Raw genomic sequence first — 18311 nt, forward strand, 5'->3', positions numbered from 1 at the left:
AGGAAGTGTGTCATGTTGAAATTACATGTTGTGTTATCTAAGCTTGTGGTTTAATAGTCAACTCTTCTAAATAAAATAAGTTATGTTTTAAAACGGATGATTTTTTTTTCCATTACAGGCCTGAGGGACCAAAATAGCTTGTTGCAATAACACAAGCATGCCGGCAGGACTTCAGCTGCTTTACGATCGCACTTCAGTTTCCTGTTTTTCAATAGTTTAAATGAAAGAATAACTAAAAAAAAGAAAATTGTGCCTTTACAGTTTTAAAACTGACTCTCTATTATCAGTGCAAAGGCTCCTCTGTTTAAGGACAGTAAGAGGATGGAGGTCATGCCTGTAGCTCTAAGGCTCATTAGTGAGAGTGGACAGAGCGTGAGGATGAGTGGGGTGGAAGACGAAAGGCAGAACTCTATGAGGACAAGCAAAGAGTAAAAGCATGGAGTAGAGGGCACGGAAAAGCCATTAATTTACAAATGTAGGTTTGTTTGAGGATTCTTTGAGGGAAAGGAAATCCACATTAGTGCTAAGAAAAGTGTGATTTGAAAGCACAAAAGTAATTATGTGCAATACAGAAACTCATGGCGCTGTCTGAACTAGCAAACAGCATCAGCGGGTGAGTAAGGTCATGTGGGAGTTGTATATCTTCATACAGACATATATGCTCCAGGGTTCTCCAGCTAATCCTAATTAATCCTTTAGGATAATTATGTTTTATCACCTATGTAATCGCACAGCCACAGTAACACTGTCACTATTAGTCATGACACTTCAAATTAATGCATTTTTTTTTTTGCACAACTCTATGTGGACTGTATTTTCACACAAACATGGCACCCACGTTAGCTTAACATACGCACTTTATGTGAGTATTTGTGCGGCTAAATGTAGCGATGCTGTTATTTTCAGCAGTGGTTCAAAGCTTTTTATGTGTGACGACTACAGATGAGCTTATGACGGAACCGTCAGATTGGCTTATGTGTCCCTCCACTCGTCAGATGTTTAGTGCTTATACTGACTGTAATATTGCACATAGTCATAAAAGTTTAGCTTGGCCATAGAATAATTTGCACATTTTTCTCTTTTTCTCAGTAGGCCTAGTGAAGTAATCAGTACAAATGTATTTGTACCTAGTGTTATTATCTGTTGACACAGAAGTTTGTCTAGAGAATGTTTACATGTTTGCCAAGTGGATATGTGAAGCTGCAGGCTGCTGTATCTGCATTGTTGTGGTGCAGTTTGCCCTCCTGTGGTTTACAGCTGGGGGCACGAGGCCCGTCGCATCCCACTGATTATGGCCCCAGAGTGCGTGTGTGTGTGTGTGTGTGTGTGTGTGTGTGTGTGTGTGTGTGTGTGTGTGTGTGTGTGTGTGTGTCTGTATGATCCTCGGTTTGTTTATCATGTCACTAACTTTGAATGTGATGTTTTTCTCTTGGTTGTGTGTGTCCGTGTTCATGCATCTATTGTTTGCCAGTTTCATGTTGTTTGTGCTTGTTTGTGTGTTTGTCATTTCTGTTGCAGTCTTACTTGGAAAGCCAAAAGAAAAACCCAGAAACACACACACACACACACACACACACACACACACACACACACACACACACACACACACACACACACACACACCTACCTTATCATCTAATGCCAGCTAAAGCCAACTACTAAGGTCCACCCTAGTCTCTCTGTTTGTCACAGACTTTGTCACTCTCTCCCTCTAGCTCACTCCCTCTCTATCCCGCTGTCACTACGCACAAAAAACACACTAAGAAACACACACATGCACACACACCTACACACATATTCAGACAAACATATCCTTCTTTCCCCTGTGGCTGCCTGATTGAGGTTTCTTTGCCTCGCCCTTCAGATTTACTGTAATCGGTGAAGGAGGACGGCAGGAAAGAAATAGATGGAAAGTTAAATTGAAGGATGGGAGAGCAAAGAAGGGATAAAATTAGTGATCCAGTAAAATAAGAGAGGCTTAGGGAGCTGATCTGGGAGGGTGGGTGGAGGGGGTGATGTGGAAGTGAGAGAGGTAGTGACACGAGGTGGAGTAAAGGTTTGGTCTCAAAGAGGGATACAGTGATGCAACCAAAACCTTGGTTGGTTGCTAGCAGTGGTGAAATTGAGTACAGAGTACAGAAAACAGAGACTGTTTACCTTCAAAGTAAAAGTTGCACATTTTGAAGCATGTTGGTTGGAGAAATAAGCCACAACCTTTACTTTGGAGGTGAACGTTCTGTTCCAGTTTGTGTCAGTGATGGCGTAATACCACCCTGCACCACAAGATGGTACACTGAGTTGGTGTAACTTTAATTTAACCAGGCACATGAATAACTTTCAGTGGCAGCCGGGCAAAAACAAAAAATATCAAAAGTGAAACAGCAGCACACATCAAACAACATCAACACACTCAGAGGTAAAGCGCTGCCCCCTGGTGGTGAAAGGGTAATTACGAAATGTACCTTTAAGTATGATTTGAAACTTCCAATAAATACAAATTTTAGAAATCATAAAATTGTATAAATCATTTTTCTATGACCTTTTACCACAACTTCAGCTAATCAGATGATGCAATGGCAAAGAAGGAAAAAAAAACAGAAATCGGAGAATGATGAGCTTTGAAAGCTAGCAAGCCGCTAGTGAATGAAAAACTGAAAAAAGTCACCTTAAATAAAAAAGGATTGGGGGAACCATCCATCTCATCACATTTGAACAGCATCCATAGCTGCAAACTCAGTGGCTTATAGTTTCTCATATGAGGCTGACTGGTCTAAACTTTCTCCTGCAATGAGTTTCTCCACCACTTCTGTCGCCTTTCTACAAAGGTCAGACATTTTTCATGCACTTATGTACACATGCATGTGCACCAGTCATTTTAACTTCCTTCAAAAAAAAAGAAATCAGCTGCTATTGTCATTTCTGTGTTGAGGTCAGGCTGGAAGGCGAGAGAGAGACTCAGAGGCTGCTGAGGACAGAAAACAACTCCAATTAAAGAGAGATTACAGCTTCTGCCGGTCCACAGTGCAGCGTGACTTTACAACATCTGCCGTCAGCGGCTGATGATAAAACACCAAGTTTTAAAGATCAATTTGTCACTTTTCATCTCCTCCTACACCTCATTTACTTCCAAGGCTGAGGGCAGGAGGAGGCCAGAAGAGAAGGGGGGAGGAGGAAGGAGATGGAACTGCAGCCTTATTGCGAGAAAGAGGTGAGAGTGAGAGAGCTGACTTCTCTTTACGAGCACTTTTGATGATGTCATTTGGAATAAATCCTTCCCTCTGCCCCCTGGCATGGATTCCCGTTTTTGAAATAAGAGCTCTTCATGCACACACAAACATGCACACACAAACATGCACACATTGCTTTAACAGCAATGGACATCAAATCAATTCCTCATTTGTCCTGATTTTTTTTCTCCCTATGTGACACTAATGAGCTGTATCAAGCAGTTCTAAAACACAGATCCAGGAAGTTCAGGGTGGGATTTATCCCAATAAAATGTTTAGTCTGCATACAAGTTGTACATTGTAATATGTGCATAAGAAACCTTTTATTTTGTGTCATATTTCCACCACACATAACTGTTTGAAGCAGGAACCGTTTTGAAATATGTCCTTGGAGAAGTGAAGGTTAGAGAGCTAAACCTGATGTAAACAAAGCCAAACACACAGAAGGATTGCATGCTTAGGAAGAAGGTCTCACTTTCATAACCTTCTTTCTCTTTTTCACTTCTTCCTCACGCCGTTTTTATTCTGGCTCGATAAAAGTTTGAATCTGGGTTCAGCTTTGTTCAGGATTACATGTTTTAATAATAATAATGATGAATTTGCTTCACCCACACTGGTACATGACGGCTAATGATAGGGTGATGTGATGTCAATCAAACACAGACTGTACACACTCACACAGTCAAACTCTTCGTCACACTCATTGTGCCCTCACCCTTTTTACTGTTTCTCTGTAATTAGCATGACACTGGACCTTCACTGTGAAAATACAAATCCATATGTTTAGTGTGTTTGTCACAAATCACGTGAGTTGCCAGATTGTCTGTGAAGCACAAATTAAGAATCTCTTTTAGCAGATTTATTTTGGTTATTGCAAACACTGTTTGTTCTGCTATACACATCTGATTGTGGTTACTCTCAGCATTAGTTTAAAATATTTTAACAAGCGTAAAATCCCTCATATAAACACTTAAAACAACACTTAAAACAAATCCTGCAAAATTAACAAAAGCAATTATTTTTGACACTTAAAAACTGATATGCATAATCTTGAAACTAGCCTAAGGAGGCCAAATGAAAGAAAGCACATGAATGACTATTAATCATTTCATAGCTGGATTAGCTGTCTTAGGTGAGTTTAAAATTATATTTTTGTGAAAAGTGACTAGAAACAGCAGAAGGCAGTTAATTATGCTACCTTGATCTGTTCAATATAGACCACACCAGAAAGAGCCACTGCAGCACTATGGTGCACTTAGGTGGCATATTGACTAGTCAGAGGAATGAACTGTTACGCTACCACAGAAAGCTAACACCCAGCCACTGGGCATGGCAGGATTATTTAGTCATGTTCTCCGAGCTAGCTGACATACTAAGTTTCACCATCCAGTTAATAATCAAGAAATAAATGAATAATAAATGATTAAATTCACATTTGGGAAACTGATCTGAATAGTTTAGGGCAGCGGTCCCCAACCTTTTTTGTGCCACGGACCGGTTTGTGCCCGACAATATTTTCACGGACCGGCCTTTAAGGTGTCGCGGATAAATACAACAAAATAAAACTAGTAACGGAACCGAAAAAAATAAGATTTATTCATAACACACGTGAAAAGACCCAGGAAAACAGAGTTAACGAAAAAAAAACTATAACAAAATAACGCTAAAAAACGATAAAAACCCTGAAAACCATACATTTCACACCCGAGTCTCACTCTCGTGGCCCGGTACCAAATGACTCACGGACCGGTACCGGTCCGAGGCCCGGGGTTTGGGGACCGCTGGTTTAGGGTGTTGTGGAGCACCTCCCTCACTCTCTGACCTCAGTAAATATTTTCCGGATGATTTTAAGGACTCTGATGTTAGTTTCAGGTTATTTTGATTAAAGTGTGAAGTTCATTTTGTAAGTTTTAGTCAGTATAACAGTCAGAATGGAGGATCATCCAGGGTAGTCGGCAACTTCTGAATCACAAGTCTTTAACCAATCAGGGTGCAGTGTTCTTAAATTCACAGTCAGATTGTCACAGTCCTGGGTCGTATTTTGATATTCATTGTTTATAGTTAGTCCTTTTGGCATTAGGTCCTAGGTTCCTTAGTTGTAGTTATTATTCATTGTTTAGTAGATCTCCTTTGGGTCGTCTTCCCATGTATTAAATTTCCCATTGTTGTTTATTGTGTCTTATGTGTCATGTTTCTGGTCTGCCTGGTTAATGCTGTCATGCCTGTGTCTAGTCATGTTTTCCTGTTTATTTTGAAAGTCCAGTTTTCATGTCGTTGTGTTTTAGTTTACATTTCCTGTGCATCATTATGTTCATCCTAGTCAACTGTTTCCTCATGTGTCTCCACTTCCCCTGATCACCTCATGTGTGTATTTAAGTCCTTTGTCTCTTACTGTTCATTGTCAGGGCGTCTGATCATGATAACCTTTTGTTATCATGGTCAGTCATAGGTTTGTCATAGTTTTTCATAGTTATGCTTGGTGTTTCATAGTTTCACGTTTTCAGCCGAAATAAAGGCTCGCCTTCTGTTTGCAAACCAGCTCCTTGCCTCCAGTGTCTGCTTTTGGGTCCGCTTTAACAAACACACCGGCACTGTGCCCGACAATAGTGCGTGACACAGATCCACCACTCCCTTGCCGTGTCCAGTTTCAAGCAACCAAGATGGTGAAGGTGAAAAAACACAGCTTAAGGCTTCATAACAGGACTTTACTCGCCAGTGAGCAGAGATGGGCAGTAACGTGTTACAGTAACGTGTTACAAGTAACGCGTTACTGTAATCTCATTACTTTTTTCAAGTAACGAGTAAAGTAAGGGATTACTATTGCAAAAACAGTAATTAGATTACCGTTACTTTCCCGTAGTAACGCTGCGTTACTGCGTTACTAAAACTGTGATTTTTTGCGAGAATGTCTCATGACAGTGATGTAAGCGAGTGCGCCGTTCGTGACAACAGCTGTGTGCAGATCAACAATGGATCATATATCGAGTGCAGGAGAGAGTATGAGCATGCAGCGTTTAAAGCGTGGAAGTACTGACCTTATTTTGAGTTTGATTTCATAAAAAGTGACAAAAACATTAGTGTCCGTTGTGCGTGGGAAGAAAACTTCTTTTTACAGCAAAAAACCCCCCTAAACTTCCGAGCAAGCACCGAGTGCGAAACGACGTAATGGGAAACTCACAGAGAAACTCGCGGATTCTTCCGCTGACCGCGGCACACCTGCACCAGGGTAAACCTCCGCCTGCCCCACTCCTGCTTTACAGGTGAAAATAGAGCAACAGGACCGCTGAGTCTTTGACTTTATTTATTTTCTGCTGTGTTTTACTTGCATCTATTTGAAAGACTGAGTGTAAACACAAAAAATATTTTATTTTATGTGCTGGGATGTGCAGAAAATAGGTTTACATGTTAAACTAATTTCTTCAAGTCAGAGAATGGTGCATATAATTAAATTTTTGCTTGATGCATAAAGTTAAAAGATTAAAACTGATAAAACAAGTTTAAAAAAGAGACTTTTCCATTTGATTACATTTTGTATGATGGATTATGCAGAAAAAGTAGAATTGGGCTGAAAGATCTATCGCTTTATCACCTATTCAGTTTGTAAATCGTGTTTTTAAAAAGTAACTAAGTAACTAAGTAAGTAATTAATTACTTTTGAAAATAAGTAATCAGTAAAGTAACGGGATTACTTTTTTGGGGAAGTAATCAGTAATTAGTTACTGATTACTTTTTTCAAGTAACTTGACCAACACTGCCAGTGAGTGACATCACATCTTTTATACTCTCTATGATAGCAGGGGACTTGGGTAGAAGTGGATATAGGTGCAACAGTGAGGATGTTTTGTGACAACTTCTGTTTTTGCCTCTCTGGGTGTCTCCTGCCTCACAGCTCAGTGTTGTACAGAGTTATATGTCAAAATACACCAAAATGGAGGATGAGGGGTTGAGGATGGAGTATGTAGTTACCACTGGTTAGCATCATTACTCTATCAGTACTCACAAACTTTGATTGACAGAGTAAACACACAAACACAAACCAGCGTATTTGTTCTAACATCTTTTTCAAAGTCTTCTCTGCATGGATCCTTGACATGAAAACATTTTTGAGACCTCCTGATCTATGACTTGCATTTCAAAGGACGAAAGGTTCGCGGATGGCAGATGAGTACACCTTGCAAGGCGACCTTTCTCTTCAGCGTATGAAACAGACAGAGCACAGATCGGTGCCTAGATGGGAGCAGATGGAGTGTGAGTTTCTCCTAAGAGCGCGCAGAGAGAACGAGAAGTGAGATAATAGCTCACAGCTAATCCACTGCACACTAAAAACTCATTACTTCTTAAGAAGGAAACAAAAAACTTGCTCCCCGAGATGGAAAGAAATACTCTGCTCAAGGTGAAGACCTTGGCACAGCCTGCCTGATTTTCCTCATGTGTGCAGTTTCTTTTATGTGCGGTTCAGCAGATTTGACTCGTTTTTATTGACGGGGAGCTTTGTACCAGCCTGGCAGTGGTACAAAGATTAAAGATGAACACATTGCTACGGAACCTGTCAAAAACACAAAACAGGAAGCTTCGTAAGTACATATAATAAATATTTTACATGTGTAGACTTTTCGATGCAATATTAATCATCAGTGCCATTGAATTATAAGTATTCTATAGGTTTTTCTTTGCCTGAATCATAACAATTTCTTAACGAATTTGTCTAGGATTGTATAGACTGGAACACAGGTAGCTGTGTGTTTTACATCAGTGATGGTTGCTTTTACATCACTGAAGAGAGAAGCAACAGCAAGTAGGAAGATCCCCAAAAAAGTTTCAGGTATTTGAGATTAAAAGAAATTTGCTGTTCAGAGGAGCGATGAAGGTATATTTTTTAAAAAGTCCTTGTCATCTGCACTTGTCATTGTGCCTCTGATGATGATCATTGCCAGAAGTGGGAGACAAAAGCTGTGCACTCAAGGTTTAAAAGAAGATTACGCACCCATTTCACCTTGCATTTCACTTGATTATTCAGTAAATGCCTCCAGATTGCTTTGATGCTACCCTGACTAGTAACAGGGAGCATTATGCTGCTCCTGTTTTTGCATGATGTAACTTGGGATGATTGGTTACAACAGCCTTTAGGGCACTACGTCAAACTGCAACCCAACTGTGATCTTCAGCTACCTCTAAGAAGATGTTAGCTAAGGATCTGGAGATCATGGCGGAAGAAGAATCGGGGAAAAGGTGGCAAGCAGGACGTCCAGTAACAGTAATTTCAAACTGGCTTTTAGTTTGTTTTTTTAGAGCTTCATGAAACAAAAGTCTGTGAGACAGACAATGAGCTGATCTTCTTGCTGTGGGAAAAGTAATATTAGCATGCTTGCTTTGTCTTACTGTAATACACTAGCATTGCATTTCACAGTTTCACTGCATTTGACCAGCGACTAGCTCTCCAAATCTTTTAACTTGTTAAAAACATGCATGTGTAGCTGTCCATATGGTGGGCAGTGGAGGGTTGCCAGGATGGGATTTCTGAGTCTTACAGTGGTGTAAAAATGAATCACAATTCAAACATGTGGGGGTATCCAGCTGTAAAACTGTATGGCCTTAAAAAGACATTTTGTAAGAAATGAAATTCAATCCCCAAATTTAACATTTTAATAACAAATACCTGCTCATCAAAGAATTGTGATGTTTAAAATAAATAACTAAAGCTTGATTTGTGCGTTTCACTTGATTACTCTGTAAATGATTAATTAGTAGTTTCCATCCAAATGTTTTTAATGTTCTATATAATGAATGCACATATTTGAAGAGACCTTCTTGTAGAAAAGTGGAGTAGGCAGGTTTTTGTCTCCTATAGGAATGTAAAGGCTAAAGAGTGCATGGAAGAAGAAGAAGCCATTGTAGCATAGTCATCATATTAATGAGCCACTGACAAAAAATTAAATTAAATTAAAAAAAATGTCCAACTGGCAAAATGACAAGTTCACAAAATGACACCAGATACCAGAAGCATCATTTTAAATCCAGCATTCAGCGAAAATGTTGCCATTCTGTTATATATTCATGAATAAAGACAATCAGAAGAACATTCCCCGCCATACATTATGTACTACATTACGTTTCAAAAAAATTTACTGTGATTCATATTAAAATATGTTGGATCCTCCCTCGATAAAATAATTCACATCGTCATCGAGTTTTACAATTTTTTTTTTTAATTTATTTTGCGTAACGTCGAAAACAGACACGCAGTTGGAGAGATTAACTGCTCTGATCACAAAGCGACCTCCGCAAACGCAGCTTACATGTGCTTGAAAAGTCAAACAGCCTTTTGTTACCTTTGCTGTTCAGGGGGAAGGTAAACCACTTTCATTCTTTGAACTGTCCCACGAATCATCACGAACCATCCGCTGCTTTGTGAAAACCATCTCCGTCATTTCACCTTCCACTGCACTGTCTGCATATTCATAACAAGTTCATACCCCTTCAAAATTCATTACTCTGTTTTGGTATTCACATGTTCAGGGATTCACTGCAGCACAAGCCATTAGAAAATCACCCCCGTGCCTGCACGCGGGAATGAAATTATTTAAGATTAGATTGTGCCTTGATTATCTTTTCTTCCTCAGGTGGAAAATGTGCGTTCAGCATCTCGTGATAAGGAGTCGCTGCAGAGTCCCGGTCAAAAGGCATCTCTGTGTTTTTGATGGGTAAGACTGAAAAACGATAAAAACGTTTTTAACTCGTCTTGGTGAAAAATTTGAACTTCTTCGAACATAAAATGCCCCTTTGACTGCACTGGTTTAATCGCGTTAGAAATCATGAGCTCACTGAAGTATGCGCCACAGGGGCCAACTGCGCCACGCGCGCAAAGACCAAGCAGCAGATGTGGAAGAAATGCGCAAAAAAGCACCAAAGCGCAAAACAGGAAAGAAAAAGAGAGAAATTCTTGAGATGTGACAATCCAATAATGTTTGCGTGGAAAAGGAGGGTGTTGGATACAAAAGTAATCACTTTGGAGAGTAATTAAACCTCTACAAGAAGCAGAAACATCGGCGGACTCACACTCATCACATCCGTCGTTACAGCGGATAAAAAGGGAAGAACTTACCTCCCAGCGCTTGTTTCATAACGAAATTCATGATGATGGCTTTTAATTCCCTGCCTTCCTTATCCGAGCGATGTTACATTCAATAGTTGCGGAAGATGAGAAGTCCTTTGTTGCCAGATCTGCAAATTAAAACGACAAGCACGTTAAGCACGGAGACGTGTATTCAGCTTAGGCTACAGTCGACGCTCTTTATACTACATTTGTTAAGCTGAAATATGAAACGGTGATTTCTGAAATGTTTGCAAGAGGTGCTTTTGCGTGTAAAACACATTTCTTCGATGCGCCAACTGAAGGGCACCGAGGTCAATGGTTCGAACACAAAAGCGCCAAACATGTCACAACTACTGACCAGCTCAGAAACTACTGCTCGCGGTTTATCTGCGAACGTTTTGCTTTAAAATATTTTCCAGGACAGCTGACGATCGTTCAAACCGTGTACGGCTAAGCTTTGCCTGCAGTCAGAGCACTTCTGAGAAAGTGCACCGTGAAAGACCCTCAGTCTGGCAGGACGGTCTGCTGTCACGCATGTGAATCCCGGACTAAACCACTCCTGTGTATTTTTCCTGATCATGTGGTAAAACTTTCCATCCTCCATTGGAGGGACGTGGACTCAGCCTTCCCGCTTCAACATTAGAAAAAAGAAAAAGCTACTCGCACGTTAATGAAGCAGAAATATCGAGCTATGCACGCATGTCTACAGCTGAAATTGCAGTTGGAACATATGTTCAAAATGACCCCCCTTTTATGCATGCATGTGCTGGGATTGTGTGAAAGGAGAGGCACACATGCACTTCCTAGTAGCTGCGAGCCTGGTTTCAGCACCACGGCGAGTGGATAGCTCCCTAAACCGTTGGCTTGTGTTGAAGCAGCCGCATCAAGCGTCGATTTACCTCCGTCCGGCGCCTGAATGAAATTCTCCTGGCACACTCACACACCGAGCACGGATCGAGGAGCAGAGCTTCAGCTGCAGTACCCTCCGGAACGAACTTATCCTGCAGCAGGCAACAGCAGCACGGGCTAATCTAACTGCTCGTTCCTTGCATCGCCGTCTCCCGGGGCTGGAAAAAGGACGTCCTTGGTGCTTCCTCCTGCTTGCCGCTTCGTCTTCCTGCACTCACTCACTCACTCACTCACTCACACTCACACGTAGAGACAAGGAGGAGGAGTGGAGGGGGTGGCGGTTTGCGGAGGGTGAAGCAGCTGCCGTTAACACTGTGATGGGAAGCAGCGAATGAATCACATGGAGGGATGGAGAGAGAAACGTCCCACTAACGTCCCCCTGACCGATAGAGAGAGATCAATTATTCAGCCCTGACGCTGGCTGGCTGCTCGGTCCTACAGCCCGCCCTCCCATCTCTGAAACGAGAAGGGGGACTCGGTGTGTGCTTAAAACGGTGGTGCAGAATATCAGCTATAGGCTGGGGGTGTTAGGAGACACAACATTTCTCGCTTCTTGGCTTGGAGGTGTCGTTTTCTTTTAGGTGACCCACATTTGGTTTGCATTCAGGTGTCCCCATGTGTGTGTGTGTGTGTGTGTGTGTGGGGGGGGGGGGGGGGGGGGGGGTCACATCATGTTCCAGATTTCTGGCTACCACTATGTCGGAATTCTCTGTATCCAACTGTTCGTTCCTTCCTTTTAAATTATATCCACTTCTCTCTTTAAACAGCGTCAGTGTCGTGCACAGACTCTGTAAGGGACACGGACCTAAGGGGGAAGAAGGCACCTCTGCTGTTTTACATTCATTCATGTTGTGGATCGCGGCGGGTGGGGGGGGTTGCTCCAGTATTTAAGGATATGCAAAAAAAAAAACAAAAGACAAAACAGAAACAGGTCCTTTATGTCCAAGAGAGTGGTGTGTGTCACTGTAATACTACCCTGCACACAAAGAGATTTTCTTCTCTTACCTTTAATTTGACTTGCTTGTGTAAGTGTGGGATGTACTTGGCAGGAAAATAAATCGCAGACATGCATGAAAAAGGAAGGTGTTGGTTGCACAGCGTCAATAAAATTGATAACAAAAAGAGTAAAAACTGACGTGAAAGAGACTCAGAGAGGACACACAAACTAAATGAACATAAACAACATGAGGCATAAGTGTGCAGGCGGGAAAGAAAGGGAGTGCCTCACAAAGAATTAGGCTTTGAAGTAAAGCGGGAAGTAAAATGAAAGAAAGACCAAGTCATGAAAAGAGCAGAGACACACAGACACGGGGGACGCAACACGAAAAAGGAAAACACTCAGCAAAGAATGAGGTAAGCAAAAATTACCAGGGATAATTACAAAGACCATGACAGTGTTGTAGAGTTTGTTTTATATTGAATTTGTCATTCAGGAAAGACTTTCACCAACATCTGATCTACTAAATAGAAAGATTGATGCTTTTTTGCTTTTTTTTTCATCTGCATGGAAACAAAAGTTTGTATTTCATCTTTATTGGAAATCAAATGCTGATTGAAACTTTAATCATATAGGATTAGTTTAAAGATTTATGGATGTAGTGATGAAGGGTTGGTGCAGCAGAGGAGGATGGCATGACCAGGGCGACCTTGAGACTGATCATCTGTTGTGGAGACCACTACACGGAGGAGGAGGAGAAGGAAGAAGAAGACTATGCTGATTTGATGATGTTTACTTTTCACAGCAAGTGAAAAGTAAATGCATGTCTCCTGCAGGTCTGGGGGACCTTTGAGAATATGTGGAGGCATAGTTTACAGATTTTATAATGCTGTAAGGAATTTAAGGACTTTGATAGCAGTTCGATCCATCCATTCTCTTCTTCTTATCCAGGTCACAGGGGTGTGGAGCCTATTCTAGCTTGAGAGCAATTCATCTTCTGAAAAATAATCCAAGTTCTATTAGAATTTTACACATAGAAATGATAGACAAGCTCTCTTGGCCTCAGGAGCCTTGATTTCGACATTTTTTTGTAAAGTCATCTCTTGCTATTTACCAATGGTTTAAATTCCAGGAGCACCCAGGAAAGGAATCGGACCATTTTTATTTTCTACCCTGAGAGTGCTGCTTTATTGGATAGGTGCACTGATTTTAGGTATTTTCATAGCTTTTATGTCACGATCTGCAGATGCAGATCATGTATTTGAAGCGGGGACCCAAATGCAGATGCTTGGACTCAAGTTAGCAGAAGCTAGCCGTTTATTAAGGCTGCACAAAAATACAAAACGAAGGCAAGAATAAGACCCTTACTAACAGTAAACTAACACTAAGAACTTGGATCGTGGCAGGGAAACATGGAGGGAGAACTGACGATCTGACAAAAAGCAAGGGGAGACTGGGACAAACAATGCAGGTGTTTAGGAGAGTGGAGACAGCAGGGAAACGAAGCTGGAACAAATTAGACACAAATAGGGAGAGCAAAACTGAATATAACACATATGAGATGAGGTACTGTCAAAATAAAACAGGAAGTGACACGTATACGTGAGCTGACACTAGGATGGGGACAGCAAACAGTGGAAGACATGACAGGCTGAGGAGACAAGGAGGAAACACTAGGAAACAGGTCAGGAGACGAAACACAAAGGCATGACTTAGACACAGGAAAGGTGAGCGATATAAACAGCGAGAGAGAGAGTGGGCAAACAGAGACATGACTGGGGAAAGACACATAAAAACAGAGGACATGACAGATTCTCACTGGAGACACAGGGACGAGACAAAGATACAAAAGGAACCCAATATGACCCAAAAAAAACCCCCAAACTCAGGGACAGTAGAAGAACTGAACTAAAGAACTAAACTGAAGACTAAGCTGTATAGAGCTTAAATAATCATTATAATACAAAGAAAGAATCAAAAATACAAAACAAACTCAAAATGCTGGGTATTTCTCTTTTTATTTTTTTAAATCACCTGTCTTGTGTTCATTAGCGTTTACTTTTTCCCTGTGTTAATTTGCATGAAGTGCTCTGCATATTTTTTGCCTGATTTATATCCAGAAACTTTATTTTGTGTGTCTTGAATGTTTGTGTTTCTCTTGTGTGTTTTCAGGTCAGCATTTTACCCGCTCTTTCATTTGAAACCTCCTTGTTTTCTAATATTTTGGGTGCCTTGCTTGAACTTTACTTGGACTTATCTTGTTTTCTCCTTTAGCTGTTTTTCAGCATCCATCAGTTGATTAGTAATTTTGGTATTTTACAGCCTGTTTCGTTGTGCATTTCAGGAAGATTTTGGAAAGAACCCTGCAACATAAAACCAGGGGTTCAAAAAAGGATCGTGTTAATGTGAAGAAAGTCACAACCACACCGCTCTGACCTCTCAAAGCTTTTTTAAAAATAGATGCAACTAAAATCAGATCTTCACCGGATTTAAGGTCTACTCTAGTGTGAAGGCAAACATACACCAGTTAATAAAGCCTGGTGTATTTGTCTTGCGAATAAAGATGATTAAATGATCATTGTTGTATTGTTTTTGTTGCTTTGATTTTATAACTATATATCCACCTGTGTAGTGAATGGGACTCTTTCATTCAGCTTCATTCTACTGAATTATATTCAGCTTTTCTTATTGCTCTGTTTGATGGGAAAATAATGAGCCTCCACTGATTTGCACATCATTTTGTTCACAATATGAATGTCAGTCACTGATGACACAAGCATATATTTTCTTTCTCTTCAAATCAATTAATTTTTTTTCCCTTTTCTTCTCTTAACTCATGTCAGACCCTAAATTTCACCCATAAAATTAGTTTAAGCTCTGTTTAAAGAGAGAAATCTACCTTCAGCTATTTTTTTTATTGATTGCTGTGTCTTTAGCATTTGACATGCTGACCGAGGCCTGTAGAACTGAGATGTAGCTCTTGTTTTTTTGCAGTTTCTCTGAGCATTGCACAGTCTGACCTTAGGATAGATTCGCAGGGACATCTATTCCTTAGAAGACTGGCAGCCGTCTTGAATGTTTCTCACTTGTCAGTAGGGATGGGTATCGAAAACCGGTTCTTGTTGAGAACCGGTTCCCACTGTTTCAATTCCTTGGAATCGTTTGCCACTTTTAAAAACGATTCCCTTATCGATTCCAGTCGCCCCGAATGACGTCATCACGTTGAGTAGCGTCTTTTACCCAGTAGGAAACACGGCGCCTGAGCGGCACAAACGCTCAAAAGTTTGGTTACACTTTATGAGAAAGGATGACAACAGGGCAACGTGCAATACTTGCAAAGTAGAGATTTCATCAAAGGGAGGAAACACTACGAATATGCAAAAGCATTTGCTCAAAAAACACGCGATTGCTTTCAACGAATGTCGTGTTTTTGATCCGCTCCGGACTAGCGAAGCTCAACCCAGCAGCAGCGGTAGCGTTTCCACGTCCTCTCCCGTTAATACTGCAGGTAACTAATCAATTAGCATTGCATATTATGTTAGCGCGATTTACCTTATTACAAAACCTGCTATTACTGTGCGTTGCATTTAGATAACCATGATGAGAGAGACAGAGTCTGGCTGGCTCAGATGCTGGCAGTTGTCGCTGCAGTCTACCGGTAGCGTCTCCTTTCAGGCCAGGATAGACGAATGTCACCCAGCAGTGTCTAAGTTTGTGGTCAAAGGCTTGCACCCATTTGCCACAGCAGATGCCCCCGATTTCACTTTGGTAAGTGAATGTGTTTAATTGTAGGCAGGGACATTACTGGATATTCTTGTGTAATTGCTACAGAATAATTTATGTTAAACTTTGTTATTGCTACAGGAGAATATTTATTTTATTATTTTACATATACATTTTTTTTTTTCCTGGGGACCCTGTGACACCCCATTGAAGAGCCGTAGGCTGGATCTCTTAAGATCTCACTGTTGGGTTTGTAAGGCCATGTTACTCCTAAATTTCTATCTTGTTCAAAGAGAAGATATAAAACACAGTTCTAAGCTAATCGACTTTAGTGTTCTCCTTTTTAAAAAAAAAGAATCGATAAGAGAATCGATAAGGAATCGAATCGTTAAACAGAATCGAAAATGGAATCGGAATCGTTAAAATCTTATCAATACCCATCCCTACTTGTCAGTGATCCTTCATGCTGAAGAATGAACTGCAGATTATTTGGAAATGGCCTTACAACACTTCTCATACTGACAAGCGGCAGCAATTGTTTCTTTAAGCCCGTTGCAGATGTCTTTCCTCCCTGTCATCATGTTAACACACACCTGAATGCTCCAGATAAGAAAACTGCAAAACGTCTGCTTTCATAGCGGTGCTCACACTCACTGATGATCAGTTAATCAAGTGTATTTGATTAACAGCACCTGGCTACTATTTATGCTTTTCGTTTTGAAGCAGTAAGGATGTATTTGATTTTTTCAAACAATGTTTCTGCATTTTGTCGTATTTTTTTACAAAAACATAATTACATGGCGCATATGATGTATTTTGTAGTTCATCTGAGGTTTTGTTTAAATAATTTTAAGACATCCTGAGATGCACATTATTCTTTATTATGTCCTGATTATGTTCTTGTATTTTATTTGTGACCACGATTTCTCTCTTAGAGAAATGTAATGGCAGTGACTGTACCAAAACTGTGCTGGCAACATACCCCCATATCAATACAAAAACCCAACAGATTCTCTCAATGAAGGTCTTCGGCATGTGTGCAATTCGCTTTAATTCGTCGCCCATCTGTATCCACCTGTTTCCCCAACTTGTAATAAGAAGTCACATGTATCATTTTATACATTTAGAACATTTGTATATGAAATTTTAACATTGTGTTCAGTACACGTTAGATGTAACCCTACCTCTGTCTACCGAGCGAGCTTGAAGCCTGGCAGACGTTATATGATTTATATTGAGCCTGCTTCAGTCCATAATGCCACTTGAGCCCTTTTTGTTCCCAGTTCATAACATTTTTTCTTATCAGGATCTTGCTTTCAGGGAGGTTTAACCTGCTAGGCGTATCTCCCAACATAATACAGTATTAAATTTTATCTTGATAGATGATGTGCTCTGCAAATTTATGCAAAGCTCTGACACTAAAACTTCCACGTCTTACATGCTTTCAGATGTTCCTCATTTAGCATCCCATTCAGCATTCAAACTTGCTCTTTGGTTTGCATGATTTGTATGTAAAATCATGCCAATATGAGGCCCTTCACCATTCAGCTGTATTGCAGGGACTTGACATGTTTCCTGGAATTAGGCTTCATGTAGAGAATTTTAATCCCCGTTTTCGTTTTATCTTACTTGCTCACCTATTTGAGGATTCTCAGTAACAAAAGGTTGAGCAGTCTGCCAAACTCAGGTAATTAGGCTTTCTCAGTTTTCACGAATACTGTACTCAGATGGGTGAAAATTCTACCAATTTTCTAGGTTATGTGTTTAACTGCATATACATGAAGCTTGATTTTCACAGAAGTCACTGCCAGTGAAAAGATATAACAGCAAACTGGAAGGAATATTGTGTCCAAAGCTTTTCCTTGGGTTAAAGCATCACATAGGATGCATTTGGCTGTCCTTGGAGAGGCTTCAGCATAAAGGAGAGAGTATGTAAACCTTGTCTTTTAGTTTTATAACAGGTGTTGTATATACAGAGAAATTATGAATACATTTTTGTAGTTTTGAACTCATTTGGTCAGGAGGTGAACTTAAACTTAAATGTGAGGTGTAGAGTTTCTAAAAAATGATTCCTTGCAGGAAGAGCATAATTCACCACTGCTGAACCTTTCCTAATCCCTTTGGCTCCTTCTTGACATACGCCATCAAAGAGCCACTGGGAGAATAGCAAGGCTAGATTCTGCATGTATTGCTAACGTCACCTTACAGGATTTCTGGAAGTCCTTAAACTTCAAAGTGAACTCTCCTTTTCATTTTGCAATGAGTGCTATTTTCATGCAGACTCTCTATTTTCTATTTACTGTTTTTTTTTTCTTTTTTATCCAGTTTCTCTGTATATGTTTTTAGGGAACATGTCTTTCCACCATAGCACAGCAATACTAAAGCTTGGATTGATATTTATAGTGAAAGAGATGTAAAAATG

The 18311-nt window shown here is 40.4% G+C and overlaps 1 protein-coding gene across 2 annotated transcripts in view; it reads right to left on the bottom strand.

The window, feature by feature from the left end:
- Positions 1–11541, bottom strand: part of cplx1 (complexin 1) — a 66297-nt gene extending 54756 nt beyond the window's left edge. The window contains exons 1-2 of one of the 2 annotated variants that reach the window (XM_085417065.1): positions 11220–11541; positions 10330–10448 (exon numbers count right to left, since the gene is read on the bottom strand). In XM_085417065.1, the coding sequence (XP_085273191.1) occupies positions 10330–10360 (31 nt within the window). In that variant the 5' untranslated portion in view covers positions 10361–10448; positions 11220–11541. Of the gene's footprint in view, positions 1–10329; positions 10449–10678; positions 10829–11219 lie in introns of those variants that run through there. The other variant, XM_085417074.1, reaches the window with a different exon arrangement.
- Positions 11542–18311: the final 6770 nt, after the last annotated feature.

This window comes from Rhamphochromis longiceps, linkage group LG2 (assembly GCF_057381845.1).
Source record: "Rhamphochromis longiceps isolate RC_006_pf linkage group LG2, R_longiceps_female_GT1.1, whole genome shotgun sequence".
Lineage (NCBI taxonomy): Eukaryota > Metazoa > Chordata > Actinopteri > Cichliformes > Cichlidae > Rhamphochromis > Rhamphochromis longiceps.